The sequence below is a fragment of the Oreochromis aureus genome, linkage group 13, assembly GCF_013358895.1.
Source record: "Oreochromis aureus strain Israel breed Guangdong linkage group 13, ZZ_aureus, whole genome shotgun sequence".
NCBI lineage: Eukaryota > Metazoa > Chordata > Actinopteri > Cichliformes > Cichlidae > Oreochromis > Oreochromis aureus.
The window spans coordinates 21442057-21460987 of NC_052954.1; the positions used below are offsets into that span (position 1 = coordinate 21442057).

General features: G+C 38.3%; 1 protein-coding gene across 1 annotated transcript in view; it reads right to left on the minus strand.

Moving 5' to 3' along the window:
• Positions 1-18931, minus strand: part of LOC116333613 (VPS10 domain-containing receptor SorCS1-like) — a 50505-nt gene that overhangs the window by 7401 nt on the left and 24173 nt on the right. The window contains exons 6-23 of the mRNA XM_039621401.1: positions 16093-16157; positions 15437-15555; positions 15019-15108; positions 14021-14200; positions 11482-11628; positions 9680-9782; positions 9295-9371; positions 8551-8642; positions 8282-8389; positions 7839-7956; positions 7541-7674; positions 6390-6503; positions 5445-5616; positions 4975-5161; positions 3865-3998; positions 3639-3762; positions 1916-2028; positions 876-1010 (exon numbers count right to left, since the gene is read on the minus strand). Coding sequence (XP_039477335.1) covers positions 876-1010; positions 1916-2028; positions 3639-3762; positions 3865-3998; positions 4975-5161; positions 5445-5616; positions 6390-6503; positions 7541-7674; positions 7839-7956; positions 8282-8389; positions 8551-8642; positions 9295-9371; positions 9680-9782; positions 11482-11628; positions 14021-14200; positions 15019-15108; positions 15437-15555; positions 16093-16157 — 2212 coding nt within the window. The remainder of the gene's footprint in view (positions 1-875; positions 1011-1915; positions 2029-3638; positions 3763-3864; positions 3999-4974; positions 5162-5444; positions 5617-6389; positions 6504-7540; positions 7675-7838; positions 7957-8281; positions 8390-8550; positions 8643-9294; positions 9372-9679; positions 9783-11481; positions 11629-14020; positions 14201-15018; positions 15109-15436; positions 15556-16092; positions 16158-18931) is intronic.

Consider the following 18931-nt stretch of genomic DNA (forward strand, 5'->3'; position numbering starts at 1 on the left):
ACTCTAAAAACAGCTTGATGCTCCACATCAATCGGAAATTGGAGAAAGAATCTTAGATAATTAAGGATGATTGCAGCAATATATGAGAAACTGAAATTTATACAAAGAGTTTCTCAGGGGGAAAAAATCAATGCAGGAGGCAGTGTGGTGAAAAAAAATGGCAGACCACTTTCATTTTTATCCTTTAGCTTAAGACTATGGGATGAGCATTATGGTAAATACAATGTTCTGTGTATCTGCAAAGCAAGATGCAACCCTGTGGTGACAGAAACTGTTCAAGTTTTTGTCTGGATTTGTATTTTTTGAAAGCAGGAGATAATGATGTCTGGTTTCCGAATGTTATTTTCGAGGTTATCAAGAGTTTTGTGATTCAGCCTCTGTCTTGTCCCCGGTCCCGGTGTCAAGCCTGTGTGTCTTAGTCTTTGTCTCTGTGGTTATCTTACTTCCTGTTTTACTTCAATAGTCTTCTAACACATTCAGTTTTGCTTCCCTTGTCTCATTTGTCTAGATTAGTGTCACCTGTGTTCCCACCTGTGGCCTGTTCTCTCATTACCTCATGTGTATTTATGTCCTCAGTCCAGTCAGTGAGTTTATGTGGTGTTTTTAGAGTGCTGCTTTTGGGTCCTCTCCTGCCTACTCCACAGCCACTATGATAGAAAGATATGTTTTTAATACTTAGCTTATACTGATAGCTCAACAATTCTGTATGACACTCTGAAGGAAAGGAGGTATTCTCCTGAGATGTTCTCTCCAGAGACGGTCTCTTAACTCCTCAGCTTCTTGTATTTATTTATTTTCTTTGGTGGATTACAAAAAAACCCCAAAGTGTACTGAGTATTTGTCAAGGACCATTACAGTGATTTATGAGACAGTACCTGATCCAGGTGTGCCCACTTTTCATCCATGGCTCTGTCTCTTGGCCTCTTCTCAGGTACAATGAAAATCTCTGCTGTAGTTGGTAGCCCTGGAAGCACTGTGACCAGGAGCTGATCCTCACTGATTCCAGTGACCTTTTATAATAACAACAAAACCTCATTAAAAAAGGTTTTTTAACTGACACACTTTGAGGTGATAGTCTGCACTCCGGCCCTGAAATACGATCCTTGGGGGTCATCTGTATTAACGAGTAAATTCTTTCTGCTTTCTGCTTCATATATCATTTGCCTAAGCACCAGTCACTGTCGAGGTATAATGCACGAATCAGGTTAAACGTGCAAGTTCAATTTGACAGTCTTTGGTAAAGGCCAGAGCTTTTAGTGCATTTGTGCCGTAACCAGAGGTCTGCTGTCAGTTTCTTGGTGCAAACTGTGGTAATATCTGACAAGACAGAAGGTCAAAGTGAATGTTTCATACTGAGGGCTACTGTCGGATATATATAGAGCTCAGTATCCAGGTCTTTTACATAACCCGCTGCTTTGATGACATCCCCACAGTGTCTGAAAGAGAAAACCAGGCACATTTAACCACAGTGTGCCTCTTTTTTACTAGAGGTTGTGGTTTTTCTCTCACCACCATTCTCTTCTTCACAGAGGCAAAAGGCAAGTGTCATAGCAGCACTTTTACTGCCCTTTAGTGTTTTGACATGTTCAGTTGAAAGCTTGTGCTCGTAATAATGATTTCGGGTGATGTGCTATGTCAGCGTGCAGAGCGAAACGACTAATTACACAGCTACTGAGGTTAAAGACACTGCAGCTATTGGAGTGAAACACTTGACAAGATCACATGCATAGATTACAAATGTAGCGTAACCAAAATCTTAAGTGTTATCAGCTCACTAGACAGTGACTAGAGTTTTTTTCCCTCCTCCACACTAGTGTAAAGCTGCTAATTGCCAGAATCTAAATGAGGTTTCTGAAGTTTAGTTTATTCCTACTCATGTTACAGCCTTTATAACACCAGCAGCTGAAGAACTGACCTGAACCATGCAGTTTTTCACAACTCTGGCGATGTCCTCTCTCCACTCAGACACCCCGGGGTTCAGCTCATCCAAATTAGATGAAAATGCCAACACGTGCGAGCGGAAATAATCTGAAATATAGGCAGAAATCTTCTCACTTCATGAAAAAAAAAAAACTCTTTAAACAATTATCCACTTCACATACTTCAAATAACCCTTACACTGATTGGCAAAAGTGCCGTTTCTTGCATATATTTTTTGGTCTGGTGACCTTCTAATTTCATTTTAGAATACATTGTTTATTCCTGTGCATGCATCATTAGCTGGAGCTAAATCCTCGACTTTGTTTATTAGCTGCTACAAGAAAAGACAGTCGGAGTGCCAGTGATAAAATGTATTGATTGCACTACTGGCAGAATGTAAAATGAACTGCTTCACACTGGAGATCTGCTATAGCGCTAAGTGTTTGATTAGATTCACAGAGCCGCCCCAGGACTTCTCAAAAATTGGTATTTTCATTAAAATTTACATCTTCGTAAATGTTAGTAAACAATTTATATCAGAAAGAAAATAAATAGAAATTCTGTGCAGTGTTTCTGCTCTCTTTGTCTGTGTTACATGTATTTTTATTGTTTATGGTGAGGGTGGCACAGAGGTGCAGTGGTTAACACTGCTGTTTAACAAGAAGCTCCTGGGTTTGAATCCACTGTCTGTGTGAAGTTTGCATGTTCGCCTTTTGCCTCCATAGCTACACTCCAGGTATAACTTCCCCCCACAGCTCATGATATGCATGTTGATTGGAAATTAATTGGTCATATGTGAGTGTAAATGGTCGGGCTCTCTGTCTTAGCTTAGCGATAGTCTGGTGGCCTGTCCAGGTTACACCCTGCCTTTCACCCTTGATTGCTGGGATAGGCTCGAGTCTTTAATTGGATAAGCAGAAGAAAATGCATGCATTTAAAGTTCAGTGATGGCTCCAGTGCATGTGCCAGTTCCATATGTGGTAGAATTAACTTTGCAAACTAGCATAAAAAGTGAACGAAATTTAAAGAAATGCTCTATGATTATTTATAATTACCTTTATTTATACTAGAAAAAAATAGAAGAGTCCTGGCTAAGAAAGACAACAGTGCAATCATAAGTTGCATAATTTAGTAGCGCATACACATTCAAAACTATACACACATTGTTAATTGCAAGCAATAAAAATAAAATACAGAAACAACCAAATTTTATAAAGTTGATTGTCTATAAAAAAATGAATATCTTTGTAAAAGTAATTGTAATTCCAGAAACAACAGGCAAAACATCTGGAGCCTGAAGTAAATGCCTCCAAGTCATTAAAAATAGAATTAAGTTCATTAAGTAAGAACAGTTCTTACTTAATGAACTGGTCTCACTTACTTACTTAGACTTAAACTTGGATCATAGAAACACTGCAGCAATGCTTTATGTTTTCTGGCGCTTTCAGACACATCTCATAACCCCTACAGAGCTTTCACATGAACAAAACTGTAGTTACTAAACTAAACCATTTCTACTGCGACACAGCAAGCGTCCTTCACTCATGAATGGCACGAGATGTGGCTGAAAGAAGCATCACTGAACCCTTTTTTTTGCTGTCAGAGCAATAAAGTTTTCAAGTTATTCACTCTCAATTTCTAGAGGCAAAACAATTATTGAATGGCTACTTAAGTGCATTAGGTGAAGAAAATGATGGTAACATAAAAAAGATACATACCATAAACTGCTACCCTCTTTTGATCTTGATGGACAGTGTTGCCCACTGAAGCCTGAACAGTAACAGTGTGAGTTCCCTCCTTGGAGAAACTGAAGGGCATTGCGCCACTGAGGGTCACAACAGGCTAAAAAGGCATAGAGGCATGAGATGAGATGAAACTGTCTACTATCTATCATGCTGCTCAGTAAACAGGCAGCATGGTTTAGTAGGAGAAAGTATGGCTTACCTCCGTTTTGTTATCAAACCACCAGTAATAAGTGACTGTTCCCACATCACTGGGCTGTAGCACTGTGGTAAGGTTTACCGCTTTGTTCTTGATGACCACTGACGGAGCAGAAAGCTGGACCTGCTCGAGTTGACCTTTAGAGGGAAAATACAGAAACTCCAAAGTCGTACCTTTTGTTAAAATGCGGGTAAACGTAAAGCTTTCATGGTGCTCCGAATTTCAAGAGAAACCACGTATTTGATCACACAGTATTCTGGCACAACAATGGCGGCCTGGAACACATTGACAGGCAGGATGGAGCTGAATGCGCTTCAGGAGTGGTTTGACAAGTGTCTGCAGATGTTTTGATGTTTTTGCACCCATGAAAGTGCCACTATTGGAATCTGTTATAATGAGGTAAATTCAAGCTGACCAGCAGCGTCCTTTTCTGTCAACAAGGAGACAACAAACAGCTGTCTTTCACACCCACGCTGGATGAATGACACTCAAAGCTTTCTTTCTTTCTTTTTTTTGGGTGAAGTCTTACTTTAATGAGCCGATCTGAACCCGCAGAAGGAGCGTGAATGCATTTTCAAACCACTTTTTTACTCTAAAGGTTCAAAAGTCCAAGTGTTTTGATCTATTTGAAGGCTGGTGCATGCTATGGTCTGCTGTTAGCTGTATTATATACGTGTATATTCCAGCTCCATATTTTTTGTCTTGGACACGGCTTTGCATGATTCAGATTTCAAAATAATCCTCATCTATCTTACACTGGGCCATGGTGTAGACCCTCAAGCTGTTTTAGCTCCCTTTAAGCCAACTTTCGTCTGATGTAAACAATTAACAGAAGGTTTGAACAGCAGGTGGGCGGGGCATCTGTGAGCTGGAGCTGTATCGCCTGAGCGGATTGTATTAAAGATATCATTGACATCACACAACACCAAGATTGGGAAAAAAACCTGTTTGAATCATGTGAACTTTGGCCATGTTTAATACGATCATTGCATTATGTATTATGCTTATAAATTAGTACTATAAACCCCCTTATCTCGTGGAAGTGTATGTGTTATATGATTTCATATGCTTTAGCAGGAGCTTATCCAGGACAAGTTACTTTTTTACACTCACAGGAGACATGGAGGTAGAGTACGACCCTGTCAAAGCCCAGAGCGTTGTTTGCTGTAGCAGAAACTTGGTAGATGCCAACTTTACTGTAGATATGCTTGACCCCGTCGTCGATGGAGCTTATATTCACATACGATATAGCGGTTCCATCACCAAAGTCCACTGTTATACTTGTCATGGAGCCAAGACCCTTGCAAAAGAAAGAAAATACTGTCACTCACGCTGTAACCTTGGTTGTTTGTCAGCATTCTTGCTGACACACAACCGTGTGCTTTTTCTCTAATATCTACTGGAATGAGGTCATGTTGTAAATCATGTCACAGCATATTTATTTGATGTGCTGCTGCTCGGTCCTCTGTGATATGTTCATGACAGCATCTTGGTATACAGTACACCAATAAAAGAGCATGCACCCTAAAAGCTTCACCCTATAATGCAAACTACAGTTTTTTTTTCTTAAGTGAACTCAGCACCTCTTCCAGAAAAACCAAGAAGGTAACATTCTTTCCCAAAGTTGCTACCAGCGTTCCCTCGCTGGTGAAGAGCTGGAGGCCCCTGGGAGCCTGACTGGGACACTTTTGTCGTCTGGGGCTGTACTTTAACAGGTTTCCCTCAGTGCAGTTGTTAGACAAAGCTCTGTGATATCTAGAATTTGTAAAAGAAAAGAGAAGAGGACTCCTAAAATAAAGGACAGTCAGGCACGGCATGAGCATAAAAGCAGACACACAACACATGTAGACAGTGGATACGACTGTTTGTCATTAGATGAGCTTAATTAGCCTGTTAGGAACAAAGATACTAATGCAAACAGATTTATTATTGGATATTTTTTTATTCATATTTCACACATATGTTTGCTGGTTTAGTCTTGTTTAATGACTAGTTTTTAAGCAGCATGTGACTTGATGCTCAGTGTGGTGGGAAGCCTGTGCTATACAGCTGGCTTATTTTGTGTGATATTTAAATAGTGGCAATAAATAAAAGCAAGCCTCACTCTTAATTTGAAGTAAGAAAATCAGAGGTTTGATCTTTTTAATTACCTAAACTCCACACACGTCTCTTTCAAACATGTTTTCCATCTGTTTTTAAGGTTGGAGACCTTGGAAAGTACATTGTATGCAGACTACTATTTTCACACAACAACAGGTGATTCATGAAGGCTGATTTAAAACTAACTAAAAACATTTGTGCATCTGCTGCTTGTTTTTCTGGCATCATTTCAATCTGGTTCTACCAGAAATCTCATCCTGTGAAAACTGTCACCAAGTGCTAGCTTGGTGGGGGATATTTGATCTCTCTACTATTGATGGTCTTGACTGTGCAATGTAAACTGCATTGACATTACTGCTTTGAACTGGTGTTGTACAAATGAAACTGAATTAAATCAAAAGTATAATGAACAAGTGACTCAAGCATACCCTGTGGTGTTGAGGAAGCTGTCCCCTGTGATGCAGTCTCTAGATGTTGCCGAATGAATGAACCAGAAAGCTGGAGCACAGGTGCCATCGATCTGCCTCTCGAACCCATAGTCGCTGTTTCAGTAGGGAAAAAGACACTATTATCAAGATTACTGATCATTTATTTATATATAAAAAATACCCAAACCCCACTCCAAAAAACTAAAACTAAAAAAATCAATAACTACATGTATCCTTCAAACAGAAATGTTCTGGGCTAGAAAAAAGTTCCCACAGCAAAGCAGCTCAGAGTATTTGACGTTTGATGTTTTTTGGGGGGTTTGCATCAAATTTCTGAGGCAGCAAAAGCATTGTTTGTGTTAACACAAACACACAATTATAATACCTCTGCAAAGTTAGACTGATCTGTCATAAATCTTTTATCATGATCAGGGAAACACTCTCTCAGGAGCCAGAAGTCATCTAGTAATAAAGTGGTGTTAAGCTTGTGTTATATTAGTCTGTGCTGCTCACTCAGACCCGGTGAGATGAGAAAGATAAAAGAAAGGATGAGACCGTCTGAAGTGATAAACAAGTATCGAAGCAATACTTGTTAGACGTACAGAAGTAGCTAATAATAGAGTCTAGAGTGAACCATTACTGTTATTCATTATGGAAATCTATTCAAGGGCACTTGAATCATGCAGCAATGAACCTGCTTTCATGTGATTGCGAAGGCTGGGCACCCACATTTTTCTTTATCTCGTGATCATGTGGTCACGGTCTGGTATTTAAACTTTTTATAATTGAGATTTTTCATACTTTTGCAATACATATTATCAGAAATATAAGTTTGGGTAACACCGTGTGGTAAAAGTGACTTGCTGAGGAATACTGATAATATAAATGAACTGCACAATATACTAAGAAGCAGAAAAACATCTGTTTGTCAAACTTTTTTTTTTATTATTACCAAGTTATGTCCTAAATTTACAAAAAAACATGACTGAAATAGGAATAACAAGTTGTGAATTATAAAATAGATCTCTTCAAATACTGTTCTTGTTGTGCCTTAGGTTTACTTCACAGACTCTGCCTCTGGAGATTGATAAAGTGTTGTGCATTGGATTTAATGAAGTGAAAAGAGTATAGCTGCAGAGAAGGGAACTCACCACTCAAAATCCGCCTCTGTGCACAGGCAGGAATCTGACATCTGGGAAATATACTGATCTCTGGCCTTGACACATCGAACGTTTGCTTTCAGTTTTTGGAAGATTCTCTTCATTCCCATGATGCACACTTCACCCTGTGATTAATAATGCATCATAAACATTTCAGAAATTCTTTTTTTTGTTTCTTTTTTACCATCTTGCTTTTATTGTGCAGCTAAATCAAAGTGATTCTCTTGGCTTTAATCAACGGATGAATCTTCGCGTTATCATCAGTCAAATAGCGGAAAGACCGCCTTACCTCATTGTGCAACTGCCACGTCAGATAGTCGTCAGATGTGCACCGCTGTTGGAAAATGGACCGGAAGTCGATCTTGACAAGTTGCCACTCAGATCGATGACTGAAGTGACCGAATATTCTACACCAAAAAGTCAGAAAAGCTAGAAAATTAATCAAATGTGGGGTAGATTTGAGAAGAAATAGATGAAAAACCTGTAACTCCACTGATAACAATGATAACAATAATAATAATAATAACAATACACTGACTCTAACCCATGTTCTGCAGGAGCAGAGAAACCCTTCTTTTACATCTTGGCTGATAAAACCCAAAACCCATATAAAATAAAATCAAGAATATTGTGAACTCTTCTAAGTCTTCATCTGGGTAAAATATAATTAGCAAGGGCGGTAATTAACTAAACTGAAACACATTGAGTCTTCATGGTTCCTTCAAATCTTACGTCATTATAAGGGTGTCCTCTCCAGGCTCCCCCAGCACCCCATCAACATAGAGCGGAGAGGAGGTGAAGCTATATTTGTCCCACTTTCTGCCCTCATCAAAACTCAGCCTGAGGGAGAGAACAATGGTTGGATCACAGACAGACCAGCCACAAATAGAGCTGAATTCTGTATGAAAAGCATCAGCGGGGAAGCAATCCCCCAAACTCCCTTGTTTTGAAGATTGAATACAGTCTCTAAAAAGATGTGGTGCGTCCTTGGAGAGCCTTACCAAATGTGTCTAATTGGCAGAGGTGTGTGTCGGATGGCCACCAGAGATCCTCCTTGATTCAGGAAAAACACACTGTACTCTTCCTGAAAAACCTGCAGACATAATCAGCTCCACTTCATAACTCCAGAGAAAAATTCAAGTCTGCACAAAGTACAAGAACATGCATGTTCACACCTATACAATGAACAAGCAGGAGCACACAAGAGTCTCAACTGTGTGAATAAAGGAAAGCGTCAAGCGAGCGTTGCTCTTATTTTTGATTTTTTTTTTTCAGACTTAAGCCAATGGCAAAAAGTCTAAATGCTCCTTTTGTTTTATTTGTTTTAAAGATCAGATATGCACAAGGCTGGCTGTCAAACTTCACGCCTTTGTTTTTTTTGTTTTGTTGGGGTTTTTTTTTGAAAATGTGACTGCAGCAACAGCAGCTGAAAACTGAGGAATAAAAGTTGGCAATGAAAGCTCAGATTCCCTGTTTTGTTCTCTTCTTCTTTGTTCAGATAATAGCTCACTAAAGTCATATGTTTTAAAACTTTTGTTCCGTATTACACTCAGTGAATAGTCATGGGGAAGACAGCTTTTATCACTGGTTTCTTGAATGGATAAAAAGACTCAAAAGGAAAACCTGATTATACTCAACAAAGTAATGCATTCAGAAAGCACTGCCTATCGAGATGAAGTCATTGTACAGGTACTAATATCACAAAATGTACCCATAGCCCTAATCTAACAGTTAATGTAATGTACCTCTCTCCAGGTGTTCCCAGCATCAGATGTGATGAAGATGCTGACATTAGCGTTGGTCAGCTCAGGTCCAACCACGCCTGAATGAAAAAGATTTTTAATCTGAATTATTTTAAGCATGTCACGTTTTCAGATCCGATCGTTAATTCGGAAACAACACAAAAGTGCTTTTGTTAGTCGTTCCACTAAAGAACATGCAACAGATGTGCAGGACAAACAGATTTCCTTTTATATTCTAAATTGTTGTTGTCAGCTAAGAAAGACAGAGCTGGAATCGCATCTAAAAAAACAGATCTGACTGTGTGCTGAAGGATGTGATCAAAGACCAGCATTAAGGCAGAGCGTAAACAACAGTATGGATGTGCAAAATAATCAAATATCATCTCACCTGATGCTAATATGATTCCTGGAGCTGAGTCTTTGCTGACAATGTTTCCCGAGGTGTAAGGATTCTCTGATACGTGGAGGTGCAGGTGCAACGAACAGTATGGCTGCGAAACGCGAAGGACATTAGTTTCCCAAATCAAAATGAAACATTAATACAGATCAGATATATGGGTGGGAGATGACATGAAGATTTGATTGTTATATACATGAGTAACTCAAAGCCCATATTTGGGCTTTTTGTAATAAAACATAACAAGCATAAATTACAACAACTAAAAGAATAACATTTTAGTTGCAGCTGTAGCCCAGTCGAATCAAAGCTCATGAAGCAATATGAGTCCCAGCTTATGCTATTTCACATAGTGAGTAATGCTTAGTAAATATGGCTGGACTTATTACAGTTCCCAGAATTAGTGGAAAATGGCTAGAGATAGAGATGCAGCAGTAGAGATAAATCTCTTACGAGTGTACGCTTGGTAGATTAAAAGGCAGTTTGGACGAAAGAAAGTGTTTGTGGGACCTTTTTGGATTAAGTGCCTCTTTAGATTTAATTTATGGGCCTAGAATCTCTCTAAATTAAAAAATGTTTTAATTTTCCTTTAATTTCTCGTTGACTAAGTCTGCCACTTATGCTTGTGCTCCTTATCTTTTATGATTTGTCTTTGCCTACCCTGGTGGAATAAGAAATAATGTGAAGCTTTGTACTAATTTATTTATTTTTTTAAAGAAAAGAAAGAAAAATAAAGCAAAAATGTAATAATGTGCTGCACTATTAGCACACAAAAACAAAAAGCTGTCCAAAAATCTATGATACAGAGCAATACATTAAAGTCTGGTTTTCAAAGCATGCTGGGATGCTATGCAAAACGTGAATAAAAATAAAATCCAGTGTTTTTTAAATCATTTAATCCCCACGTGTTTAAAACTAGAACCTGATGATTAAATCATCTCCATAATAACATGTGACTGAATGGAAAACCAGGAAAATGTCAGGAAACACCAAAGGTTAGGCAGCAAGTAAAATGTCTATGTTGCACATTCAATACTACTGAAATAATACTAAAACTTAGATTGAATTTACAAAATTTACTCATGTCGTAGTTCCATCATCCAGTGTTTTTACACCCTATTCGTTGCCACTGCTGCTAACATCTTGTTGCATGAATAATATAAGGCTCTAGAGGACATAGACACACTCTAAAATTCAACATTTCAGTGCAAAACTGGAGTTTTTAAAGGGATTAATGTAAAGAGTGGCCTGAAAGTGCATCGCAAGTTTTCGTTCGTGATTTACGATGATCAAGTGCTCATGCCTGCAGTCATTCCCCAGTCCGTATAGATTTGTGCAAATGTTGCACCCCTACTGCGTACGCAGTGCTGTAGTAATATTGTCTTGAGAGAGTGCGTACATACATGTTTGACTTCATCTAAGTGCTGTGCCAGGAACTGAGCAACACATAAGACGAAAACATGAACCTAGTATTCAGAGCAGTCTGGAGCCTGAGCTTTGGCTCATAGGGATTACATTTACATCTTTGAATATGACTAAAAATAAGGAAAGGTATCATATGTTCCCTTTACATATTACAGTAGTAATATGTATTTAATATAAATGAATACTGGAAGGTAAACCAAATCATAACAGGCCTCTTCACTTACTGCCACATTCAGAACCGCGTTGCTATGGCACATAGTTATCAGCAGACTTTGACCGTGGTCTAGCATGATTCACTGCAGTATTTTTGCAAGCAGATAATGGAAATCCAAATAACCAAATGTATCTCTTGTCAGTGGCCCACTTACTTGTTCACAATAGACCTTGTTTCCTTGGAGATCGGTTGCTGGAGCCTGAAGAAGACGCCAGTCTCTCCCCTTGTTGTATGTGATATAAGTTTTCACTTGGTTCTCGACAACTTTATTTGACAGGAACACCCCTTTAATCCCGGCAACCTGAGAACATGAGAGAAGGAGAGCAGTGGGGGGAAAAATAACAAAAAAGGGAGGAAAAAAATAACCGTAAATTATTCAAACTTAAGTAAAGCTGAAGACCTAGTTTGGAAAGGAAGAGATGTCTGAAAGTGATAGTTTTTCCTGACATGGAGCACTATTTTGGACCATCTGTAGGACTCTGCAAAATCAAAACAACATATGGCACAGCCCTGAGATATGTCTTCTTCTTTGTATTTATGTGCAGAGAGATGCAGACTCTCACCTGCAGCTATCACTTGAGCTCACATTTCTCTTTCATTTCCACAAATCTTTGTCAAAGTATGAATGACCATTTCATATCTTCTACTGGTCACTGCAGCTAAATGTTTCTGGGCAGAGAGCAGCATAACTACTGCTGATGGCTATCTTAGCTTTCAACAACGTGATGCTTTTACTGCTGGCTAAGGATGAGGATAATCTAGGCTGATGCATACATGTGCAGCTGCTGCAACCTCATAGTAGATCTGTCAGCACCGATATATGTTCAGGGCACTAGTTAAAGCCAGTATTCCGCACTGTGCCAATGCACCGTAATTGACCGTGTTTTCTAAAGTGTATATCGATGATACCTTATCTAATGACTGAACCTGTTAAATGTTTTCTTGTGCAACTGTAATGTTGCATGAAAAAGATGATAAAGCAGCCATAAAGTAGAACTGAGAGAAGCACCCAGATGCTGCAGAATGAATGCAGTGTAACATCTGCTTCATTATAGGAGGGGCATCTAAAACATCTCAGTGCACTTAAGGAAAACACAGCAGAAAATCCACAAGAACTCTTATGAAAGTTTTTGTCCATCTGTTGGTGCTTTACTTGTCAGAGTCTGTTATGTTGCTCAAGAAAGATCCCAAACCAGTGATTTAACTTTTGTATGGTACTCTTAGAGACACATAGTGTCTCCGTTAGCTCTCCCCATGTTGCCTTCAGAGTCCTCTTATAGTCAAAAGGCATAAAAACAGTTTCAGTATATGGGTAAAAAATGTGTGTAAATATCTGACATTTTTACTTGATGAATGTGATGAAAGTTTGTGACTTTTTGATTTTCTGTCAAGCAAACACTCTGTTGGGGCAAGAAACCACATTTGGTAACTTATATAGACGTCAAAACTGGCTTCACTGTGAGGTTGTGGAACCACATAAACGTCTCCCAATCAGTCAGCATCAGGCTACTGTATGTGACACATAGTGACAAAAATGCATTTGAATGCAATACTCATTAATGCATCCAATCAGCAGTGGCTGGGAGTATTTCAGACTTTAGTCTTCTACATTATGTATTTCAATAGTTGTTCTAAATGTTGAGATAGATGTTGTCTCTAGAAATTAGTGGAATTTATGGCTAAAAATGGTGGCACTATATTTGATCATATTTCCATAAGTCCATTTTGAGACATACACCAGATGCATCTAGAGAGCCATATTTGTGTATTTAAAAAAAACTCTTATAAATATAGGATAGTAGTAGTGAATAATACACTGAATGTTGCCACAAGTTCCTATAACATCATACAGTGATCCAGTGAGACATTTAACCCACTTTCAGTCATTTTCAAGCAGTGAAATGTGTGATTTTGGTTTTTTGATACCCTTATAGTATTTTTATTATACTTCAGTTACATATATTAGTGTTGTTTTTTTTTTTTGAGTCTTATTACTGCTAAAATTGATTTAGTAATTCAATATTTATAATTTATTTAGTTTTCTTTGATTTTCACATAGAAGAAAAAATAAATAGCATGGTTTCACCATGCTATTTATTTTTTGTTTGTAGTAGAGATATACTTCACTGCTACTGTTTTTCTTCAAAGTGGGCTCAGTATTGACTCAGAAAATACAGTTTTTTCACTTGAAGTATTCTGTTCGGGCACAACCTGCATTTGTGTGTATACGCATGCTCAGTTCAGTGAATGAACTCAAATGAACTTAGACCTTTGAAGAAAAGTATATATTTTTAGCCACATTTTCTTACTGGCGATTGTTGCCACCTTACAGCAGCCTGTGCCTGTGACTGGACAGGACTCCAGTCAAGAAAAATGTTCAGAAAATAAACCGAGGAACCATATATGATACCTTTATTTACCTTAATTTGGAACATAAAATTAAAACCATATGCTCCAATAACACTCTGGGGTTAACATATGGAAGTATCTCAATTAGTGCTCCATAAAGCATTCTTAAGTAGTAAGGCATTAATGTCAACACTAACTAATACTATAATAGATAGACAGACAGACAGAATTTAATAAATATATGAAATATATAAAAGGAGAAACTACAAAAAAAAGCCACTGCCCTAATATTACAAAACCATGTAGTCAGATAAAAGCACCCCTGCAGCACATTCACTGCCTACCTCATAGAGGTCTATCATTATATTTCCCTCGGGACCTCCACTGCTCACAACGTCCTCCAGCATCAGGGTGAAGAATAGCCCTCTGGACTCAGACATGTACAGGTTGTAGGAATCATTCTGGTGCCAGTCCTGAATCGCTGCCACCACCTGGTTATCGTCTGTGCTGATTATCTGCAAGTCCTAAATAAGCAGAATTCATGAGTGGATGCCTCTGTGTGGATTAGTTAACTACTCATTTGCCAATATGTTTCTTAGGAAATGGCTTAAAGAACAAGTAAGTGTAAATCTGCTTAGCGATGTGCACAAAGCTGCGAGCTAACAATTTGTCACTTCTTGACATCACTCAGTCTGGGTCTGTAGCAATTAGACCTAAGGCATTTCATGCTGTGCACTAAAAATGAAGCCAAGCTCCTTTTAATTTTACTGAATCTCTTATCCAGCATGGTGCACAAGATGTGCCCTTCCCAGAAAAAATGGTCACAGAATACAAGGCAGGATGGATAGATTTATTGAAACAACACTGCTGGAACTAAATCTCTCCTGTTGTTCTAACACAGTCTCTCAAACTGCTAAGCCACCCTGCTGTGCTTGCAGTAAATGGAAGTCAGTGCATTTTTGTGCAGATGCTAAATTGACATTTTCTGCTTCAGAACATTTTGGGGAGCCCTCGGGAACTCCAGATTTGCTTTCTTTAAGTAAATGTAATTTAAGCAAAGTAGATATAGATGAGAAAACTGAAAATCAGTGCAATGGTATTAAATAAACAGAGACATAATTATGCAATCCTATATCATTTTTCAGGAGATTAAAGCACAGAAAACAATTTAATGGATTTGTCAGTAAATAATACTGGAAGCAAACTTGATGAAAGTATTTGGAAATAATCAACCCACGAAAACTTACAATGATAGAACAAAATATCCCAGAGGAATAAATGTTTTATAGTTAAATTAATGTTACTTCTCAATCAAACACTGCATCCTTTCCAGTTACCTTACCTTTGGCAGAGTGTACTTGGGAAGCTTCATTGGGTAGAAAGCATTTCGTTTATAGGACACATAATGGACAGACTGGCCACCTACTGGCACCTACAAAAGCAGAATAGAGTGCATCTATCTATGGTAAACATCCATAAACATAAATGAAGACACTAACTGCCCGAAGCTCAGGTCAAATAATTTATACTGCCATCAAAACTCTGGGTTTGTTGCTAATTAGGCTGTTGTGCATCATGCCAGAGTGGCATTGTAGTAATACACAACGCTGCAATTTCATTTTTACCCCATCCCTTCACAGGATAATGGCCCCTTTTAGTTAATGAAAAACATGACTGTACATTAAGACGAGAGTGAACGCATTGGTTTTACAGCATTTAATTGTCTTTTAATGAAACCAGACCTCACAATAAAAACCCACCTGGATAAAAACGTATTCATCCTGAACCACAAGGGAATTAGGGATGATAAACCCGGGAAAAGGTTTGCTCTTGTTTCCATCAGAGCAATTCTGAAGTTTACAAGTTATGTACTGCGATCCTGTGGGTAAGCAAGAAATTAGTGATAAAAAGACAGCATAATACAGGAACAAACAACCTTCTGTAGCCCACAGTCAAGGCTTAGCAGTGCCTATGGTCATAGTATTAAGTGAAGCATAGAGGCAAAAATTTGGAAGCCAATATTCTTACTAATACATAAAGTAGAGAGAGCTGTCTCAGTTTGTTAACATCAGCCAAATGAAGTACTCTCTACAGAGATAGGGCATTAACACACAAGGCCCTTATGGAAGTGCCCCCCTCTCCGCATTGTGGCCAAGAAAGTCGAGCCGAGTGCGCCAAGTCACAGCCCAGCCCTTCAAAAATGAATAAGCTCGACTGTATGAAGACTTCATGTAGCCAGATGGGAAGAAGAATTTCAGCACCGACTACTTTCTTTGTTTCTCACTATAATAATAATATAATTAAATGAAATTAGTCATATATATTGATTATATTTTTAAAAAAAACATTGTTAAACTAAATTGTGATAAATCGATTTTTTTCTGTGTTGCCAAGGTAACATGTTGTTATGACTCACGCCCATCAGAGACGCTGATCTCCAGATGAATCATTCCTTGTTCTTTGTCCAAGCCCAGTCTGGACCTGTAACATCATGATAAACATTACTTTTTGTTTTATAATCAGTGTCTGTCCCGTGACCCTTAAGAAAAGTGAATGTTTCACATTGTCTGAAAAATTCCTCATTTATTTCTTACTCTGAAGCAGATATAAGAGCTGTGGGCTGCCTAAAAGCCCACTTTCGTCTGATGTATGGGCTTTGCTGAAGCCTCTGCATGAAAAAGGTGATATTAGCTCTGGGCTCACTGAGCCCCACCTCTTCTCTATAAGCCTACTGTGCTCTGACTGGCCAGCTTTCCGGTGCCTGTAGTGTGTTACCATCCTTTGCTTGTGAGCACTGCCTCCTCCTGTTCCTGGTGAGGAGATTCCAAGAGCAAAATGTAAAAACAGAGATGAACACAAATGTTTTGTTCTTAACTACAAATGGCAATTTCTCCAATCTTTTCTCACATGTTCAAATTCAGTCTGGTATATGAGAAGATCTGCAGCAACAAGGACAGCAGCAGGGCATCTATGCTTCAAAACAGGCTGGTTAAGCTAATTACCAGCTGACTGTATGATATAACACTGGAGTTTCAATTACCAGCAATATATGGAGAAGTCTGTATAAAAAAAAAATGTGTGATAAGCTTACTTCATCTCTATGAAGATGCAGAAAAAAATGTTCATGTCATGTTTGTAGCAATGGATTTTTTGATTATTCATATTTGATTCTGGCTCTGACACGAATATTGAAAAGTTCTAAATAACAATGTACGTTGTTTAGAAGGTTTACAACCTCCAGGCTAGAAAAATTAATCCAACACAAAAGTGTTTAAAAAACTGCCGAGGCCACTTGAAGCGAGTCAGTCCCCACAGACTGCTATAGTAAAATGGCCAACTTAGAAGCAATAAAAACCTTGTTTACAGCCTGGCACAGAAAATACATAATGCACTGTTTTTAGTCTTTAGAGGTAGTCTCCTCCATCATAACAAATATATACTGGGTCTTTATAACTCATCCTTCTGGATTCTGGACGCGGCTGCTTTGACTGACGTGTGCTGATGCAGCCTGCTGAACACTATATCTGCCTGCTTGGCCTCATCTCCACTAATTCAAGTCACAGACTCAAGCTCTCCACTGTCTGTTGCTAGTGTCTTCTGGAGCATTTTCATGAAATAACCTGACTGACATTATGGCTTACAGTGTTCTACAGCTTGTGCAAGAAGGTTTAGAAATTTGCCCTTTAGAGTTGAAGAGTTAAATTCTGGTATTTTACTAGTGTGCTACTAAACTTATTAGCAGGTACACATGTCTGTCCAGTAAACCGGCAAAGTTTGTGGTGGCGGTTTGTTAAACTTTTGCTTTCTTCTCTAAATCTGGTCACTTCTGACTCCAAAAACTAACACGGCAGCAGCTTCAAAGTACAGAGCACAGAAAACAATGACATGCTGGGTACATCTATCTTTTATACACACATATGTGTATTTGGAAACTCCACACTGCCAAACAGATGTGATATTGCTCCAAAGCACCTGGAGCTGCCCAGGCTTCCAGTTGGCCAAACAGAAGACAACAGGCTGTCTGAGATGAAGGACTTAAAGAGTTCAGAAGTAATATCAGCTTTTATATTATTTATATTTTATCAGATTTTTTTGGTGTGATTCCTCCAAAGCTACTAAAATAGAGACTGACAATAAAATATAAAGCAGCAAGCATTACACTGCATGGCCCTTTAAGTTATGTATTAAACAGTTATTCCCAGTTATTCCCAGTAGTTCCAAAATCAAGAAGTTGTAACATTTAAATTGGAGTATTATTATTTTTGTCACCACATATGTTCATATTTTTAATGGGTTTTTTTCTCATAAACTGCATGAGAACAACTAATGCTAACTGAGAAATAACTTATTTACATACAAATATAATTGTACTGACTTGCATACATTTGCTAAGGATTGAAAGTTAGTTTAACTTAAAGAACAGGCAGAATATTTTTTTCATATTTATTTTATCCCCTTAATAAATTATTTTGGGACTCCTGAAGCCCTAAATTAGGCTTTCATTGTAGGTCTTGCAATTTTAACATTCAGTGTTTTGTATCAAGTAGCTTAGTAAAATAGCGAGACAAAAAGCATTGAATATATTTGAATAAAGTGGAGCCTTGTACATAATCAGGCTGTAACAGAAACAAAGAACACTGAGAAAACTCCTTAGTAAGCGCATTGAGCCCACAGTAATTGGTGGGGTTTTTTAATGCTCTTAGAAGTGCAATATTTGTGTTAGATTAGTTGGTTGTCATTTTTAATTTCATTAGTGGTCATGAGAAATAAGAGAAGGAGCAGTGGCGATTTTTAGGGTTTCATTTTTCAGGAGCAATAACATAGCAACCATAACTACAGACGCTGACCTGATGGGTCATTTGGCCTGTACCACTCGTTATCTGAAAAGTATACTTAGCTATTTTATTCACTTTCACTACAGATTCTTCATGGTAGCGGTTAAGTGAAGAGTGACTGGAGTGACCACTTCTTGTATTAATAGCAGCTGTTGTGACAGAAGATGGGTTTTCTTCTAATTTTCCATACTGTGTCTGAACTACAATATAAAAAGCTCCAATCCTGCTTCCCTCAGCACTCTGTAATTGCCTCACAGCTCCATCTCTTTTAATGGACTTTCTGTCAAATACTTCATCCAATTCTATCAGTGAACAGCAGCACTTGCTCTTAAATAACCCCTGCAATGTTACACTATGTTCCCCAATAACTAACGCCTTTTGGTAGCATTTTACAGCAAGGATGCAAGACCTATCGGGAAT